The following is a 14469-nucleotide window of genomic DNA, read 5'->3' as shown; positions in this document are numbered from 1 at the left end:
ATGCAGCATCGTGTTAAGTGTAGTAAACCAGAGGTACAGTTTTCCGCTCGTAAAATTAACAATAAACTACATGCAAGTTACAAAATCCATCCCCTCCCTCCCTCCCCCCCCCCCCCCCAAAAAAAAAAAAAAAACAAACAGCAGATGAAATCAAGTTGTTCATAGCACAGGCCGATAGAAAAGAAAGTAAAATCGAAATTCCTGCTTCTCATCCTCCCTGCTCCAAGACTGGGTGAGAGGAGGGAGAGACAAACGCTCTGTGTGGCCCGGACAGAGATGGATATTTGCTTCGGAGAACATCTCCCCCTCTCCCCACGTCCTTGAGCAAAGCAGGGAAACTAACTGTCACAAACGGAGGCCAGCTGAAGCTAAAATGCAGATCTCTTCTCATTGGAGTCGGCATCACAGAGCTAACAATGGTACCCACAAAAAGTGCATCGTTAGAAAATGAAGGTTGGGGTGACAATGGAAGGGGAAGCGAGGCAGAAGCGGCCCTTGGGGAGGGCTAATTGCCCCGGAAAGCACTGTGTGCAGCTGAGGAGGCCGCGCCGGCCGCCACGTTCTGGAAGCTCCTGTTGGTGAGGATGCCTTGGGAAAACTCTTCCTGAGCCCTTTGGAAGCTGGCTCCCGTGCGCCGGTACAGGGAATGCACCTGGGAAACAGAGCAAGAGAAAAAACATCAGCCTGCAGGCTCGCAGTTCTGATGTGTGAGCTTGAGGTGTGTGTCTGAACAGGGCGAAGCTTGGGAGCTTGCTGGCCACCTCCTCTGCATTGTTAATGTCATGCCTTGCTGCAGCATCTGCTCCTCCTGTCCATCCTGCTCCCCTTCCCAGAGTGGCTGCTTGCTCACCCCTGAGTCCAAGCAGTTCAGCGCTGACACAGAAAGCACCATCTGCACCATTTTGGGAGTGCTCTGACTTCAGGAAAACGCTGATCCCCAGCCCAAAAGATGAGAGGTGGCCACCCCACGAGCATATATCCCAGCCCCAGGGATTCTGCAGCTCCAAACCACTCACCTGCTTGAGGAGGAAGAGCGAGAGAACCGCACAGAGCGTGAAGAACCCTGCCACCACCATCATGATGATGGCCACAGCCACGTTCCCACGCAGCTCTGACAGCGCCGCAATCCAGCCACTGGAAGAGAGAGTGGGGTAAGGACACTGTGTTACGGCTCTGTCCCCAGCACACCCCGCTTTCAGGCAGCAAGCAGGTGCTGTCAGAAATCACGACAGCCCAAACACCTCAAAACGTAGCTAGGTGACATCAGGAGAGGCCGGTGTGGCTGAGAACTGGATGGCAGATCTGGAGCCCAGAGCTACGTGCCGTGGTGACAGCTCTCCAAGTGACGGGAAGGGGAGAAAGAGGGGGGGGAATGAAGTGAAAGGCTGCAAAAAAAAGCTCTCCTGTGACAACTGGCAGCTCCTAAGACGACTCTGGGAGATCTCAGCGCTTGGCTGCGGGTCAAAACACCAAGCTGCCTCCCTCGAAACATCCTCTTGTAGTGCTACAGGAAAGCAGCTCTCCAGCTGAGCACCCATGGGCCACCAGGAGGCTGGAGACCCAACGGAATGGTTTGGTTCACTCATGTGCTGTGCAACTCCTTGTGCATGAAAAGCAGAAATGCAACACGGTGCACTGCAGCTAAAAATAAATCTGCTGTCTGGCTCGAGGAGACAGAGCTGAAAGTTCAACGCATGCTCTCCAACGCTGGCCTAAAAATGGAGTGCCCCCTCCCAGCTCCCCTTGATTAAGGGGTGGGGGGAGCACGAGGACAGCTCTGCCCGTGAGCTGCTCTGCAGGCAGCGGGCAAAAATAGAGAGCACTTTCACTGCACTCATCTGCTGAAGGCTCTCCCTCGGGGGAAAACCCACTGTTAACCTTTTCTCTGTTCCTCACAAGCACCGCAGGAACGTGAGAATCTGATCCACAGCAAAGTGAAAAGAAATGCAGTGCTTTTGTTGTGGGGAGGGGAGGGATAATGTGGGGGCTTGGACTAACAACAAGAAAAGGTGAGATTCCTCACCCCTGTGCTACAGTCCCCAGAGAAGGGAGGAAGCCCTCCCTACAACGGGGAAGGCTCTGTTCAGAGACACGATCAGTGTAATCAAAGGGATGGGAAAGGCTTAGGAAAAGAATTGCAGAGTAGGACTGGGAGATTCCACACTGTGGCAGCAGCAGAAGCGTGTGTGCCTTCACTGGGACTAAGAGAGGATGAGCAGAGGAGACAGACACACCAGCTGAGACCTGCCAACACTGTGTGCCAGGCGAGAGACACGGGAGAAGGAACAGACAGCTGTCAGCAAGAGAGCAGCACCGGGCCCCACAGCTCCTGACACCAGGGCAGGGCTGCACAGCATGCTCAGCTGAGCTTACCTGTCTCCCCAGCCAGGGATGCCAACAGCCTGGATGACGTAGATTGCTATTTGGCAGAAGAAGATGAAAAAGAAGACGAAGAAGCTGAAGGAGCTGTCAGACCTGCAGGAGAGACAGCAGCAGGAGTGAAACTCAAAGATATATAATTCCTGGACAGATTCCCTCCTCTGAGAAGAGGGAACATTTTCAGTGATGAACTTCCTGCTAAAGGAAGGTGGTTTCAGAAGGAACTTGTGCAGTGATAACACTTCAAATGCATCCACTGCATACTGCAAAGCTGCCCAGGGAGATGGGGTGAAGACAGCTTCCTTAACAGGCACAGCATGCTCAACAAATGACTGCACCAAACAGTTTTCTTAAGAAAATTAGGACCCTGTGTTAGCTAGACCTGCACTTCACAATAAAAAAGGATCACTACAATCAAGTTCCATCAGATATTCCTATTATATTTAGGCACAAGTGGGTTTGATCTGTTCAAGAACGCAAAGAGCTGGAAAAATCCTGCAGGCAATATCGTATTGGAACAGATCAAACCAAAGCTCCTCCCTCTACAAGCTCTATTCCCCATCACAGTGGAAAACAGTACTTGCCTGAAAGCCTTGTAGATCGGTCGGTACCAGCAGAGAAAGGCACAAGGGGTGAATAAAACAAACCACAGGATCGAGAGACCGAAGTCTACTCCTTTTTCTGAGTGAACCGTGAACCACGCCAAGCAAGCCAGCAGATTTAGGAGCAGAGTAACCGAATGCACTGCTCAGGATGGAAGAGAGAAGAAGCATCAGTCAATTCCCAGGAAACTCAAATCTCCTCAAGCATCTCTCGCTGGACACATGAAGCTCTGCAAAAGTTCCTTTTGGCCATTTCATTTCCTTTCTTTCATTGGAAGGGAAACGGGGCTCAACCTCAGCACCTCATCTGACCCTGCTGCTTGCAAACCATTCTGAAATGTTTGCAGAGCATCACAGCTGATCACAAACGCAGCTGAGAGGGTTTTGCACCCGATCCCAAAAGTGCACTACCCACCCACCACCTTCCTGAGCCTCACACTGTGAAGTCTCTGGTAAACAACCACCAAAATTCTGTGACAAATGAGCTATTCCCAAAGCAAAAACCCAACCTGCTGACCTTGACATGTCTTCACAGACAAGGAAGAGAGGCATTATTTCCCCTGTACAGACAACACCTGCAGCATTCAGTGCAGAGCAAAGTTCAGCACTTGATTCAGAATCTCCATAGGAAGAATTTTTATGGCAGTCCAGTTGTTACTCACGCATCCACAGGTAATAAAGCATCTTGCATATCCGCTGGTAGTCAGCTGGGATGTCTGCAGAGAAATCCTGATAAAAGCACGGCTTGATTGGACACTTCCTGGGAAGGGGTGGCCAGTTGTTCTGCCTTGCTGTGGAAGGGACAAAAGAACAGTTCTTTGCTTGCTCTTCTCTGGTCAGAAGAGCCATTGGCACGCCTTATTTGTAAGCTGCACTCATATTTACTGACATCAACAGCCTGGGGGAGGCTCTCAGTGAGTTTGAGCAGGGGTGCATTAACCTGCAAGATAGAGCAACCTAGAGTTGAAAGCTTTCCTCTGTGGGAGGCAGAGTTTCTGTGTGAAGGCCAAAAAACCATCATGAGCATTTGGGACTACGAGTCCAGGCTCAATCATTCAGGGTTAGGGGAAAATACTGTTTGGCTCTGATTAAGAAACCATCGAGACTGATAAAAAGCCAGAGCTGGACTCCAGTAGCTCTCATCTCAGAGCTCATTTCCTGCCCAGCCCTTCAGTAGACAGTTACACTACAAGCCACAGAGGGACAGGTGCAGCCCCGGAGGGCTGCCACAGCCATGAAAAGCTAGAGATAAAGAGAGGCATGCCTTTGGACAGGCCAAAGCCACTTCTACCAGCAACCAAGCTGATAAACCAAGCAACACGGGCATCCCCAGGCACCACGTGGCTGCAGGCAAGGCAGGAAGCACTACTCACGATTAATGCTGGCTGCATTGTTCTGCAATTCCCTTTCCTTCTTCTCCAGCTCAGCTGCCTTCCTCTCTAGTTCTGCCTGCTGCTGAAGCAGCCCGGCCTGTGCTGCTGCAGCCACAGCCTAAAGAAGGTGGAATGAAAGTAAGTCCTTCAGCCCTTCCCCACCCAAGACAGTGGCAATGCCAACTGCCAGCACATCAGATGCCAAACTGGAAGGGAAATGCAAATTCAATAGCAAAGGAGGACAGTTTGAAAACTGAGTGCCTGTAGAACATCCTGAGGCTGGCTTCCTGCCTTAAATGCTGGAGGACTAGATTAAAACCAATGCAGGACTCAGTCCAGGGGTTCCCCTCAGTTCCCCTCCTAACCTACTGGAAAATAGGGTAGGAGGAATCCTCAAGAGGCTCCATTCCATCTCCTTTCAGCAAAGCTATGCTTTCCTTGCAGCTGCTTCTACTTTCCAGCTAGCTTTGTTGCTCTGAGTGCCATCCAATACCTCACCTGCAAGGCACACATACTTCCTCACCCTCTTCTCAGTGCCTGTAAGGCAGCAGATCCCCCTGCCTATGGGCTCCCATCAAAGCCTTGCCTCAATCTCCTTTCATTACAAGCTGTTTTTTTGGTCTAACAGGGACTTTCCCAGATACAACTTTTGCAAGCTTCAGACCCACTCTTATCTCTTCCATCCCTCAAAGATGGGGTGGCTCCCCAGGAGACCCTCTGACCTCACTGTGCACAGCTGAACAACATCCAGTGGCATTATTCTGCCCCAGCAGAGCTACCCCCACGTCTCCAACTCACAGAGGAGCTCCTTCTCCCATACCTGTGGGGTGGGCTCCACTGATGTCTGCAGAACAGCAGGCTGTGAGTGGCCAGAGGGCTGCGTGGCTGGCGCCGTCCGCGCTGCATTTGTCTGAAAGCAAAGAGCAAGAAGGGAACTGTGTCACACACTGCTTCCTTAAGCAAAGCACAGCTCAGACTTGAGCACTGCTATGACAAACGGGAGGCAATTCTATGCTCTCAAAAAATGTGTTCCTTCCTCGACACCCCGGGGATGTGGGGCCCAAGGATTACGGGCATTGGGCAAAAGAGAAAGCAGGTGGGGTTCTGAGCAGCTGTTTAAGTCACAAGTATTATTTTTATCTCTGTTTCCTGCTCTCCTTTTCCCCATCTCGGCGACCAGAAAACAAGACTGAAGCTCTTGCAGTGATCCATTGGTGCTAGCAAGTGTGGGAGCTCAGCTCCCAATGCAGAGCCCAAATAAATATTGATGATGCCACAACACATCTTCCTCTTCACACAGCTTTACTGGGAGAAACAGTTCCAGAGGAACACAGAGCTCCAGCAAGGAGTTTCAGTGCTCTCTGGCTTGCAGCCTGCCACGCACACAACACCCATGGGGAAATCAGCTGTGAATGCCTCTTGGTTTTTTTTCCCCCCTTCATTTAAGCTGCACCCACCAAGGGACCCTTTAGACTGCTGAAACCAAGGCCAAGACACCCAGTGCAAACACACACGTACCAGCTGGGAGCTCTCAGAAAAGGGGTTGAATTCATCCAAGCCGCTCTGGCTGGCATTTGTGAGCTGTGTCACCGAGGGATCCTGAAGGAAGAAAGCAAAGCCAAATGAGCATCAGGCACAAGGCTCCATGAACTCAAACACCACCCGCTCTGCCCACCTCCCAGCCCTCTGCTCGCTGGGAACAGGACTGCTGGGTGATGTGCGTGGCCTGCGATGCCTTTAGTAGGGTGAGGACAGACACTGGCTTGCTGGGATGAGTACTGAACCCAGAAGACAGCATCCCTGCAGGCAGCCTGCCTGACTCAGCAGCTGGGTGAGCCGAGGACACCAGCCCAGAACATTTCTGGTCCTCCAGCTCTCCCAGCTGGAGGCAGCTCACACGGTTCTGTGACAGTGCTGTCCCTTGGGGCACACACAGATATATGCTCCTATGTAGGCAGGAAGCAAATCTGAAGAACTACAACATTTTTATTTGTACTCAGGGCAGCTCCTACTTGAAAGCACCTCCCTCTCCTCATCTGCAAAGCACACAGCGTTTTATGTACGTTGATTTCCGCAAACAGATTATTTTTAATAGACAGATTTTGACCTCAGCAGCAACTCCAATCACCGATAATTACGGAAGTGAGGCCCTTTGTGAGCTCAGGAATCCAGCTGCCTGGTTGAACAGCCTGTCAATATGGGTGTAGCCAAAGAAAACTAGAAGAAGCCATTTTTTATTCCTCCTTCCGCCAACAGCTCACATCTTGAGCTCAGGCAATTCCATGGTTAACGGGGCAAGAAGCATTTGAGGCTGAGACTGAGCACGAGTGAACAATTCCAGCGTGCAGAGGCCAACTGAGCCCACGTGTTGTGGAAAAGCCCTTAGGTTCTTTTCAGCACAGAGGTCCCCTGGGCTTTAAGTGTTGCTTCCTACCACGTGAGAGGTGCAGAGGGTGGTTAATGAGTAATGCTGCACCTCCCCTCGCTGCTGGGCACACTGCTTAGCACACCATAACTTCTCTGTGCCCACACTGTAGCTTCAGTTGAGGGCAGGCAAGGGCTGAGCCCAGCTGACATCCAGCAGGCTGCAGGAGGAAAAGAAACCTTCATAAAAGCGCAGGAATAAGGAAAAGCTGCACACCATTGGAAGAGAATCATTAAAGGAAAAGCAACAGGGAATGAGGAGATGCGCTGGGACAACTAGGCACATGTTTTTTCTTTCCATCCCTTGCTTCTAGAGGGAAGGGAAGCCCTACAGTTAATTTGACAGTGGCACTGCTATCAGAAAGGCCAGGAGAACAGCACTGTTCCCAGTAACACCAACAGGAAGAATGCTCCCACCACTCCACTTAGCCACAGCTTGATATTAAATGATCTCATCTTCCAGCACGGCTTTAAATTAAGTACTTAATTAGCTTAACTGCCTGCCACTACACAAGTGTGCCTAAATGACACACAAAAAGCAGAGCCCTTGCAGTGTTTGGACACACGTCAGTGTGCCCTGAGCGGTGCAGCTCCTACAAACCATGGACGTATCACAGGTCATTTCCACCAGCTGCAAACTCACACGCAGCTGGTCCTCTGGAAATGAACTCAAGGTTGATCCTTCGTGCTGCAAAACACAGAAAATGTGGCTGCATTTGATCACTGAGATGCTTTGCAGGCTGCTACCCATGCAGCAAGGCACCTGGCTGTCCTCCTTTAGGGAAGCAGCCATGCTCTTCTCAGCTCTGGACGTCACGCTCTTTTCCTTCCTGATGAGTAATTGCTTGTTGGACTCCTGCAAATCTCCTCAAGCTGTTTCCTGTTCCAGAGCCCAGGGGAAGCCTGTAACCTGAAGGCACTCACCCAGCTGGGCTGAGCCTGCCTCAGGGACAAGCTGTCAGTTATAGGAGCGACCTACAGTGCCAGCAGATCCCCTGCTGCCCCTCTCACCACAGCCCTCACTATCTGTATAGACACTTGGTGCCGATTGTCATCATTTCAGGTTCCCAAGCGTGGAATAATTCTCCATTTGAAATGAATTGTGTTAATAGGAAAGCTTAGAAGAATCATAGAATCGTTTTGAGCTGGAAGGGACCCTTAAAGGCCATCTGGTGCAACTCCCCCATAACGACCAGGGACACCCACAGCTCAGTGAGGTGCTCAGGCCCAGCCTGATTCCTAAAATTCTGTCTTGACACAGAACTGCTGTAGCAAGATGCATGCTGTAGTACTTCAAGACAACAACCGGTGCTAGGAAGGATGCTCCTCTGCTTCCTTCCATTCTCACAGAACAAGGGAATGCAAAGACTGAGCACAAAGTGAGAGAGCTCACCAAGAACACCACAGGGTTGATAAAATAACACAACAATTGCCCAAAGAAGAGCCCACTGCGCCCATTCCTGGTTGCACACAGACCCACTCAAACCCAACCCTGTGTCCAAAAGGTGCCCAAACGCTGCTCGAGCTCTGTGCTGAGAGTTGGACAAACCCCAAACGGCCACAGCAGAGGTTCCCGCTGGGCCGTAGTGACCCCAGGGAAAGGCCGTGGCCCCCCCCGCCAGTAACAACAACAAGTTCTCAGCCCTCACAGCCCCCGGAAAGGCCGAGGCCCGGAGCGAGGCAGGCCCCGGGTCCCAAATAGCGCCGGACCCTACGAGCGCGGCCCCGGGGGGCGCCGGACACTGCCGCGATACGCACCCCCCCCCGGTCCCGCCCCTCCGCTCCGATTGGCTGCGGCCGGGGGGAGCAGCGCCGCCATTGGACGGCGTGGTTTCACTCAGCGCCACGTCTCGCCGGCCGCGAGGGGAGGGGAAGGGAGCGGAGCGGGGAGGAAGAGAAGAGAAGGAAAAGGAGAGCGGACCCGGAGCGCACCTGGAAAGGGTTCACGTCCACCGGATCGGCGAACGGGTTGGTGTCGAAACTCGACATGTAGACGGTGCCGGCCGAGCGTCGCCGCTCCGCTCCGCGCTGCCGCCCTCCGCTGTTTCTCCACCGCTTCCGGGAACGCCAGCGCGCCTGCGCCGAGCGCCACGTGACCTCAGCGTGCGTCGACTGTGTGTGACGTCACGACGCCACGGGAGGGGGCGGGGCGTGCTGTGAGCGGCCCAGCGGGCGGCGCTCCGGGGGGACGCGTCGGCAGCGCACATGGCGGAGCCGCGAGGTGAGCGCCGGGCGGTGCGTCCCGGGGGGGCGGACACGCGTGGCGGCAGCGGCGGTGACAGCCGTCCCCCTCGTCCCACAGTCTTCCCGTTGCGTTGCCCGGTGAGGAACTACGCCTGGGGGCAGTGCGGGCTGCGTAGCGCCGTGGCACAGCTGGTGGCCAGCGGGGACCCGGCGGCAAGCATCGAGCCCGAGCGGCCATACGCCGAGGTGAGGCCGTCCCGCCGTCCCCGTGTCCCGCCGTCCCCGTGTCCCGCCGTTCCTCTGCGGCTGACCGGGCCGTTACGCTATCCCCCAGCTATGGATGGGCGCCCATCCCAGCGGTGATGCCGAGGTGTTGGATGGCCGTGACCTTCCGCAGACGTTGGGCTCCTGGCTGGCCGAGCACCCTGCCTGCCTGGGCCCCAAGGTGTGCGATGCCTTTGGCGGCCGCCTGCCCTTCCTTTTCAAGGTGCTGTCCGTCCGCACCGCCCTCTCCATCCAGGCTCACCCCAACAAGGTAAGCACTCCCCAACTTGTATCCACGGTGACGTCGCCACCACCCGGCCGTGGGGACATCCCTGTGTCATCCCTAGGAGCTGGCAGCCAAGCTGCACGCCCAGTTCCCCCAGCACTACCCCGATACCAACCACAAACCTGAGATGGCCATCGCGCTCACTCCCTTTGAGGGGCTGTGTGGCTTCCGGCCCGTGGAGGAGATCGCTGCCTTCCTGCGGGGTAAGCCCTGCTGGGTGGAGAGGAGGGATGCAGGGTGCCCATCCCGGTGGCCTCGCAGTGCCTGATTGGCTCCCATCACAGCTGTCCCCGAGCTGCGGGCGCTGGTGGGTGAGGTGGCAGCTGAGCAGTTGGAGCGCAGTGCCAGCCATGATCCCCGCGGTGTCTCGGCCGCCTTGCGTGTCTGCTTCACCTGCCTGATGAAGAGCGACAAGGAGACCTTCAGCCAGCAGCTCAGCCTGCTGGTGGAGAGGATTTCCCAAGAAGGTGGGCAAAATTCCCACCTGCAGGATGGTGGAACCCCGATCTGTGGGGAGGATCCAAGCTCCATTTGGGTGGGCTCCCACTAACCCCAGCTGTGCTCCTCTTGCAGCGGCCAAAGGGCAGGACACGTCCCCAAGCAATGGGGACCTGCTGCTGCGCCTGCACGCTCAGTTCCCCGGGGATATCGGCTGCTTCTCCATCTACTTCCTCAACGTGGTGAGGCTGGAGCCCGGCGAGGCCATGTTCCTGGCGGCCAACGAGCCCCACGCCTACCTGCAGGGAGGTGAGCTCAGGGATGGGCACACGGCACAGGGTCCATCGCACCAGTGTGCAGTGACATCCCTTCCCCACAGACTGTGTGGAGTGCATGGCGTGCTCAGACAACACGGTGCGTGCTGGCCTCACCCCCAAATTCATTGATGTGCTCACGCTCTGTGAGATGCTCAACTACACGCCAGCACCCAGCAGCTCCAAGATCTTCCCAGCTGTGCAGAGCCCTCTGGACCCATGCGTCTTCATCTATGATCCACCCGTGCCTGACTTCACGCTGATGAGGATAGAGGTGAGCTGGGTGTGTTTTTAGGGTCCTCAGAGCTGCTCCCGCAGGGCAGGGAAACCCCAAAGCTGCTCAGCTGATCTCATGGTGCCCCAGTGCTAGGTTTTCTTCCTGAATGAGTTTTGGCTGTTGGGAACATCAGCTTTCCCACTTCCTGACCGTGCTCTTTGCAGGATGTAGGATGGGTTGGGTTGGCTTAGAAGGACCTTAAAGACCATCTCAAGCCAATCCTCTGCCCCTTCACTAGCCCAGGTTCCCAGCGCCCCACCCAGAATGGCTCTGAGCACCTCCAGGGATCCTGTCCCCAATTTCTCTGGACGCCCTGATGTTGCCTAAACTTGGGGTTTCTCAGTGTGGGTTTGCTGGAGGATGGCGACCAGCCCCTCTCCATCCCATATTCTTCCTGAGGTTTCCTCAGCTTCTTGAGCAGCTTTGGGTGTAGGGACAGCGAGGAAGGAGTCTTGGGTCTGCAGAAAGAGTGGGGAAGGGGAATGAGTGCCTTTAGTCCCAGAGAGAAGGAAAGCTGCAGGAGATCCGCATCGTTCTGTTGCAGATTCCCTCCTCGATCAAGCTCTACCTCATCTCTGCACTGGACTCTGCCAGTATCCTGCTGGTGATCCAGGGTACGGCCATGGGCACCTCTACAGCTGCTGCATCTGAAATGACCCTGCGCCGGGGCTCCGTGATCTTCATCTCTGCCAACGAGAGCATCTCCATGCACCTGTCCTCATCTGAGGGGATGCTGCTTTTCCGAGCCTGCTGCCTGCTCTGAGCAGGATCCCCAGCATCCCCGCACACCAGGGTAGATAGAAACCAAAGTAGGCTTGGCCAGTAGCTCAGAAGTCACCCCAGAAGTGAACCTCAAAGCAACCTGCATCCAGTTTCTAGAAGCAACTCACACTCCTCTGCTTTCTGAACCAGCTCTCTGCGGCTGAGACACTTGTGTCCCCATAATGTCACAGCCCCCAGGGCCAGTCCTTACCAGTGCTGCTGACACCATCTGACAATTATTTATGTTTCGTTTGGTGTTGTGGCTTTGTTGGGTTCTTCTAGGAACCGCTGCTTACACCTGCAAATGTGATGCTGAGGCTTCCACCGGGAGGAAGGAGATTTGGGATCAGCTGGGTGCTGGATGTCCCCTTGTCCACCTGCCCATGGAGTGGCTTCATGTGGCAGTGGGGTCTGGAGGGCCTCAAGTGACCGGTGCTCTGAATAAAGTGGTGACTTTGTCCTCAGCCTTTTGTGTGGAGCTGGAGGAGGCAGCACATCCACTGCTGGCTCCCCCAGCCCCAAATGGGGGCTCCAGGGGGGATGTGGTGATGAGGGAGGTGATGGGGCTGATGGACACCGGCATCCATAGGGAAACAGGATGGATCTGGGAAGGGAGCAGTAAGACACGCTTTGAGTAACAAGATCCAGTTTACTGAGTGCTTCCTCCAACAAGGAGTATACAAAAAAGTCTCAATTATTTAGACAAAGATTATTTAAATAAGGTTTGTTTTTAAGAAGCTGATTGTCCTCTACAATACAGCAGGACCATGATTTAAGGCAGCTTATAAAACCTGCACTAGGCAGAACTTTCCTGCCCCGAATCCATGCCCAAATGGGCTGAGCTGCACTGATAACTGGGAAAGGCCCCCAGAGGGGGGAACACATCATAAATAAAACACAGAGGCCGTTGGCCCCTTTTTGTATCTAACAAGAAAGAAAAACAAATCTATCCCAACAAAAAGCAAGCAGCCCTTTGGGCACCTTCCTGCCCTGCACAGCTGGCAGCATGAGAAATATGCACAGACAAGAAGAAGAATGTAACGATGCTGAGTTTGGGGAGCTGCTCCAAATTTGACCTTTTTTGCATAATGAACAGATTCAGGAGGGCCGTGTCAAGCAGTGTCCTTGTAGAGGTGGGCTCATGGTCTTAGGGCACTGTGGGTATGTAGTGTCTGAGCTGTTCAAGGCTGAAGAACGGGACTGGTGTGAGTCCCCTCCTTATCCTTGTGACAAATGACACCCATGTGGCTAAATGTCACTGAGCCACCCCTGTGATACTGCTCTGTACAAGAAGTGGTTTGGGACTGGCTGGGTGCTGTAACGTAGTAATGAGTTCTTGGGATGCCACCAAGCATCCCAGGAGACATGGAACGTGGTGCTTTTGAGGTGTCCCAACATGAGCAGCACCTACTGGACCACACAGGAGAGAGAATCCCCAAAGCAGCACGGGCAAGAGGAGGTGGTGGGTTTGGGGGGGATGAGGTCCAGGTCCTCATCATCTGGGACCTCATCCAGGTGGTACCCATCCTGCAGGAGCTGCCGGCTCAGGTCCTGGTTCACCTGCTGGAAGGGAGAGAGAAGATGGGGCTGATTAATGCTCCCTGTTAATGCCATTGGTGTTCTGGTTAATGCTGCGGTGGATGCGACAGCAGGGGACAGAACAGCAGGCTTTAGTTAACCTCAAGAACAAGCAGCAGCTTGTTCTAACTGTGATTAGAAATGAAGGCAAAGAGCTGAGCCCTGAGGGGAAAATGGGATAGGGGACTCCAACAGGAACTGCATGAAGGGCTGGGAGCCAAACCTGAACTTGCCTCAGCGGAGGAGTAGCCAGAGGAGCCCCTCGATTCCAGCTCCCCGTCACTAGGATGAAAAGATGGTGTCAGAGTGAGTGCTGCAAGCTCCCTCAGCAGCCAGACAAGAGAACCTCCGAAAAGCCCCAAGAGAATTGAGGAGTTTACTTGGGTAAATTACTTTTACTAAACTTGGATCAGAGGTGTTTTGCTGCTAGGAGGTGCCCAGCCCAACCATGGATACACCTTTATTCTCTCCAAGCAGCAAGGCAAAACTCCAAAACAGTGAGGTTTACAGGCTAGTCCTCCGCAAATCCCACCCCAGGGCATTCATCCAGCAGGCTGACCCTCTAAAAACACCCACCTGGAATGAGCATGGGATGCTCACCTGTCTGAGTCCACGGACACCAGGCTTTCATCTGCTGTCTGGCTGAGTGCCACGTAGCCCTTGTGAAACTTCACTGACCTGCAAGCGCATGGGGACACGGCTGCAAGGTGATGGGCAGCAGCAGGAATCCATGTCCCCAACACACGGCATGTCCTATCCTTGCAGCAACCCCACAGCACGCCCATCCTCACAGCACCACCATCTTCAACCCTGCAGCATCCCCAACCACTCAGCATTCCTATCTTAACAGCATCCCCATCCCCGCAGCATCCCCAACCTTGCATCATTCCCATCCTTACAGCATCCCCAACCCCAGCTTTGCACCATCTCCATTCTAACCCTTCATCCTTGCAGCATCCTCAACCCCGTCCCTACGGCGTTCCCCCCCCGGCCCACTCCCAAAGCACTCCCACACACAGATAAACGTTTCCACGTTTACGTTACAGAAGGACTCTGACCTTTTGCCTGTCGGTTTGGTTGGGGGCCTACCGGGCCCCCCCAGCAGCCCGTGCCGCCGCAGTGCCGCCCTGGCCAGCTCCCGCTGCCTCTCTGCAACCGAGGGGAGGGTGAGGGCCGAGAGTCCCATTGGGGCGTCAACTCCTCACACGAGGCCCCATTGGGGCTCACACTTACGCAGCGCGGCGGGGGCCCGGCTGAGGGTGTAGGGCCCGCTCCTCGTGGCCCCTCCGCCTCGCTGGCCCGCCCTCCTGTCACTGCGAGGCGACTGCGGAGGGAAAGCAGCACAGTGAGCCCCGCGCCGCAGCTCCACAGCCGGCCGTGCGACCACACCCCGACTGCAGGGCTCGTGCAGCCCCCCCCCGGCCCCGCTCCTCCAGCCCCACGGCATCTCCATCCAGCCCCCCAGCCCCAAATTGTCCCACCACACCCCCAAGCCCGGCCCCTCACCGCCTCTCCCCGCCCCCCGCCCGCTCGGCCCGCAGCGCCCGCAGCCCCGGGCCCGCCGCCGCAGCCCGTCGCCATGGCCGCG

At 54.9% G+C, this 14469-nt stretch overlaps 3 protein-coding genes across 3 annotated transcripts; 1 reads left to right on the top strand and 2 right to left on the bottom strand.

Moving 5' to 3' along the window:
• Positions 1-145: 145 nt before the first annotated feature.
• Positions 146-8865, bottom strand: SCAMP2 (secretory carrier membrane protein 2). The gene is made up of 9 exons (XM_042885705.1): positions 8711-8865; positions 5873-5953; positions 5175-5264; positions 4355-4472; positions 3644-3772; positions 2964-3123; positions 2374-2475; positions 1017-1134; positions 146-652 (listed from the first exon to the last, which is right to left on the bottom strand). Exons 1-9 carry the CDS (start codon positions 8765-8767, stop codon positions 506-508), a joined length of 1002 nt encoding a protein of 333 aa, XP_042741639.1. The 5' UTR covers positions 8768-8865; the 3' UTR covers positions 146-505.
• A 42-nt stretch (positions 8866-8907) lies between these two features.
• Positions 8908-11767, top strand: MPI (mannose phosphate isomerase). The gene is made up of 8 exons (XM_042885704.1): positions 8908-8999; positions 9081-9208; positions 9297-9497; positions 9574-9715; positions 9797-9979; positions 10086-10259; positions 10330-10538; positions 11086-11767. Exons 1-8 carry the CDS (start codon positions 8984-8986, stop codon positions 11302-11304), a joined length of 1272 nt encoding a protein of 423 aa, XP_042741638.1. The 5' UTR covers positions 8908-8983; the 3' UTR covers positions 11305-11767.
• A 165-nt stretch (positions 11768-11932) lies between these two features.
• Positions 11933-14462, bottom strand: FAM219B (family with sequence similarity 219 member B). The gene is made up of 6 exons (XM_042885656.1): positions 14388-14462; positions 14115-14205; positions 13940-14030; positions 13482-13559; positions 13115-13163; positions 11933-12866 (listed from the first exon to the last, which is right to left on the bottom strand). Exons 1-6 carry the CDS (start codon positions 14460-14462, stop codon positions 12711-12713), a joined length of 540 nt encoding a protein of 179 aa, XP_042741590.1. The 3' UTR covers positions 11933-12710.
• Positions 14463-14469: the final 7 nt, after the last annotated feature.

The sequence above is a fragment of the Lagopus leucura genome, unplaced genomic scaffold (genome assembly GCF_019238085.1).
Source record: "Lagopus leucura isolate 7727_CA_CO unplaced genomic scaffold, USGS_WTPT01 Super-Scaffold_100052, whole genome shotgun sequence".
In the NCBI taxonomy this organism is placed as follows: domain Eukaryota; kingdom Metazoa; phylum Chordata; class Aves; order Galliformes; family Phasianidae; genus Lagopus; species Lagopus leucura.
This window is presented reverse-complemented; position numbering and strand designations above follow the sequence as displayed.

Excerpts from the sequence above, each read along its gene's own strand:
- SCAMP2 (XM_042885705.1), bottom strand. The coding sequence starts at position 8,767 with ATGTCGAGTTTCGACACCAACCCGTTCGCCGATCCGGTGGACGTGAAC. Across the intron at positions 3,124-3,643 it reads GCTTTATTACCTGTGGATGC|TGCATTCGGTTACTCTGCTC; the intron begins GTGAGTAACAAC and ends CATCCTGAGCAG. Across the intron at positions 653-1,016 it reads CGCTCTTCCTCCTCAAGCAG|GTGCATTCCCTGTACCGGCG; the intron begins GTGAGTGGTTTG and ends TCTGTTTCCCAG.
- MPI (XM_042885704.1), top strand. Across the intron at positions 10,260-10,329 it reads CCACGCCTACCTGCAGGGAG|ACTGTGTGGAGTGCATGGCG; the intron begins GTGAGCTCAGGG and ends CCTTCCCCACAG. Across the intron at positions 10,539-11,085 it reads TCACGCTGATGAGGATAGAG|ATTCCCTCCTCGATCAAGCT; the intron begins GTGAGCTGGGTG and ends GTTCTGTTGCAG.
- FAM219B (XM_042885656.1), bottom strand. The coding sequence starts at position 14,462 with ATGGCGACGGGCTGCGGCGGCGGGCCCGGGGCTGCGGGCGCTGCGGGC. Across the intron at positions 14,031-14,114 it reads CCGGGCCCCCGCCGCGCTGC|AGAGGCAGCGGGAGCTGGCC; the intron begins GTAAGTGTGAGC and ends CCTCGGTTGCAG. Across the intron at positions 13,164-13,481 it reads GTGTCCGTGGACTCAGACAG|TGACGGGGAGCTGGAATCGA; the intron begins GTGAGCATCCCA and ends TTTTCATCCTAG.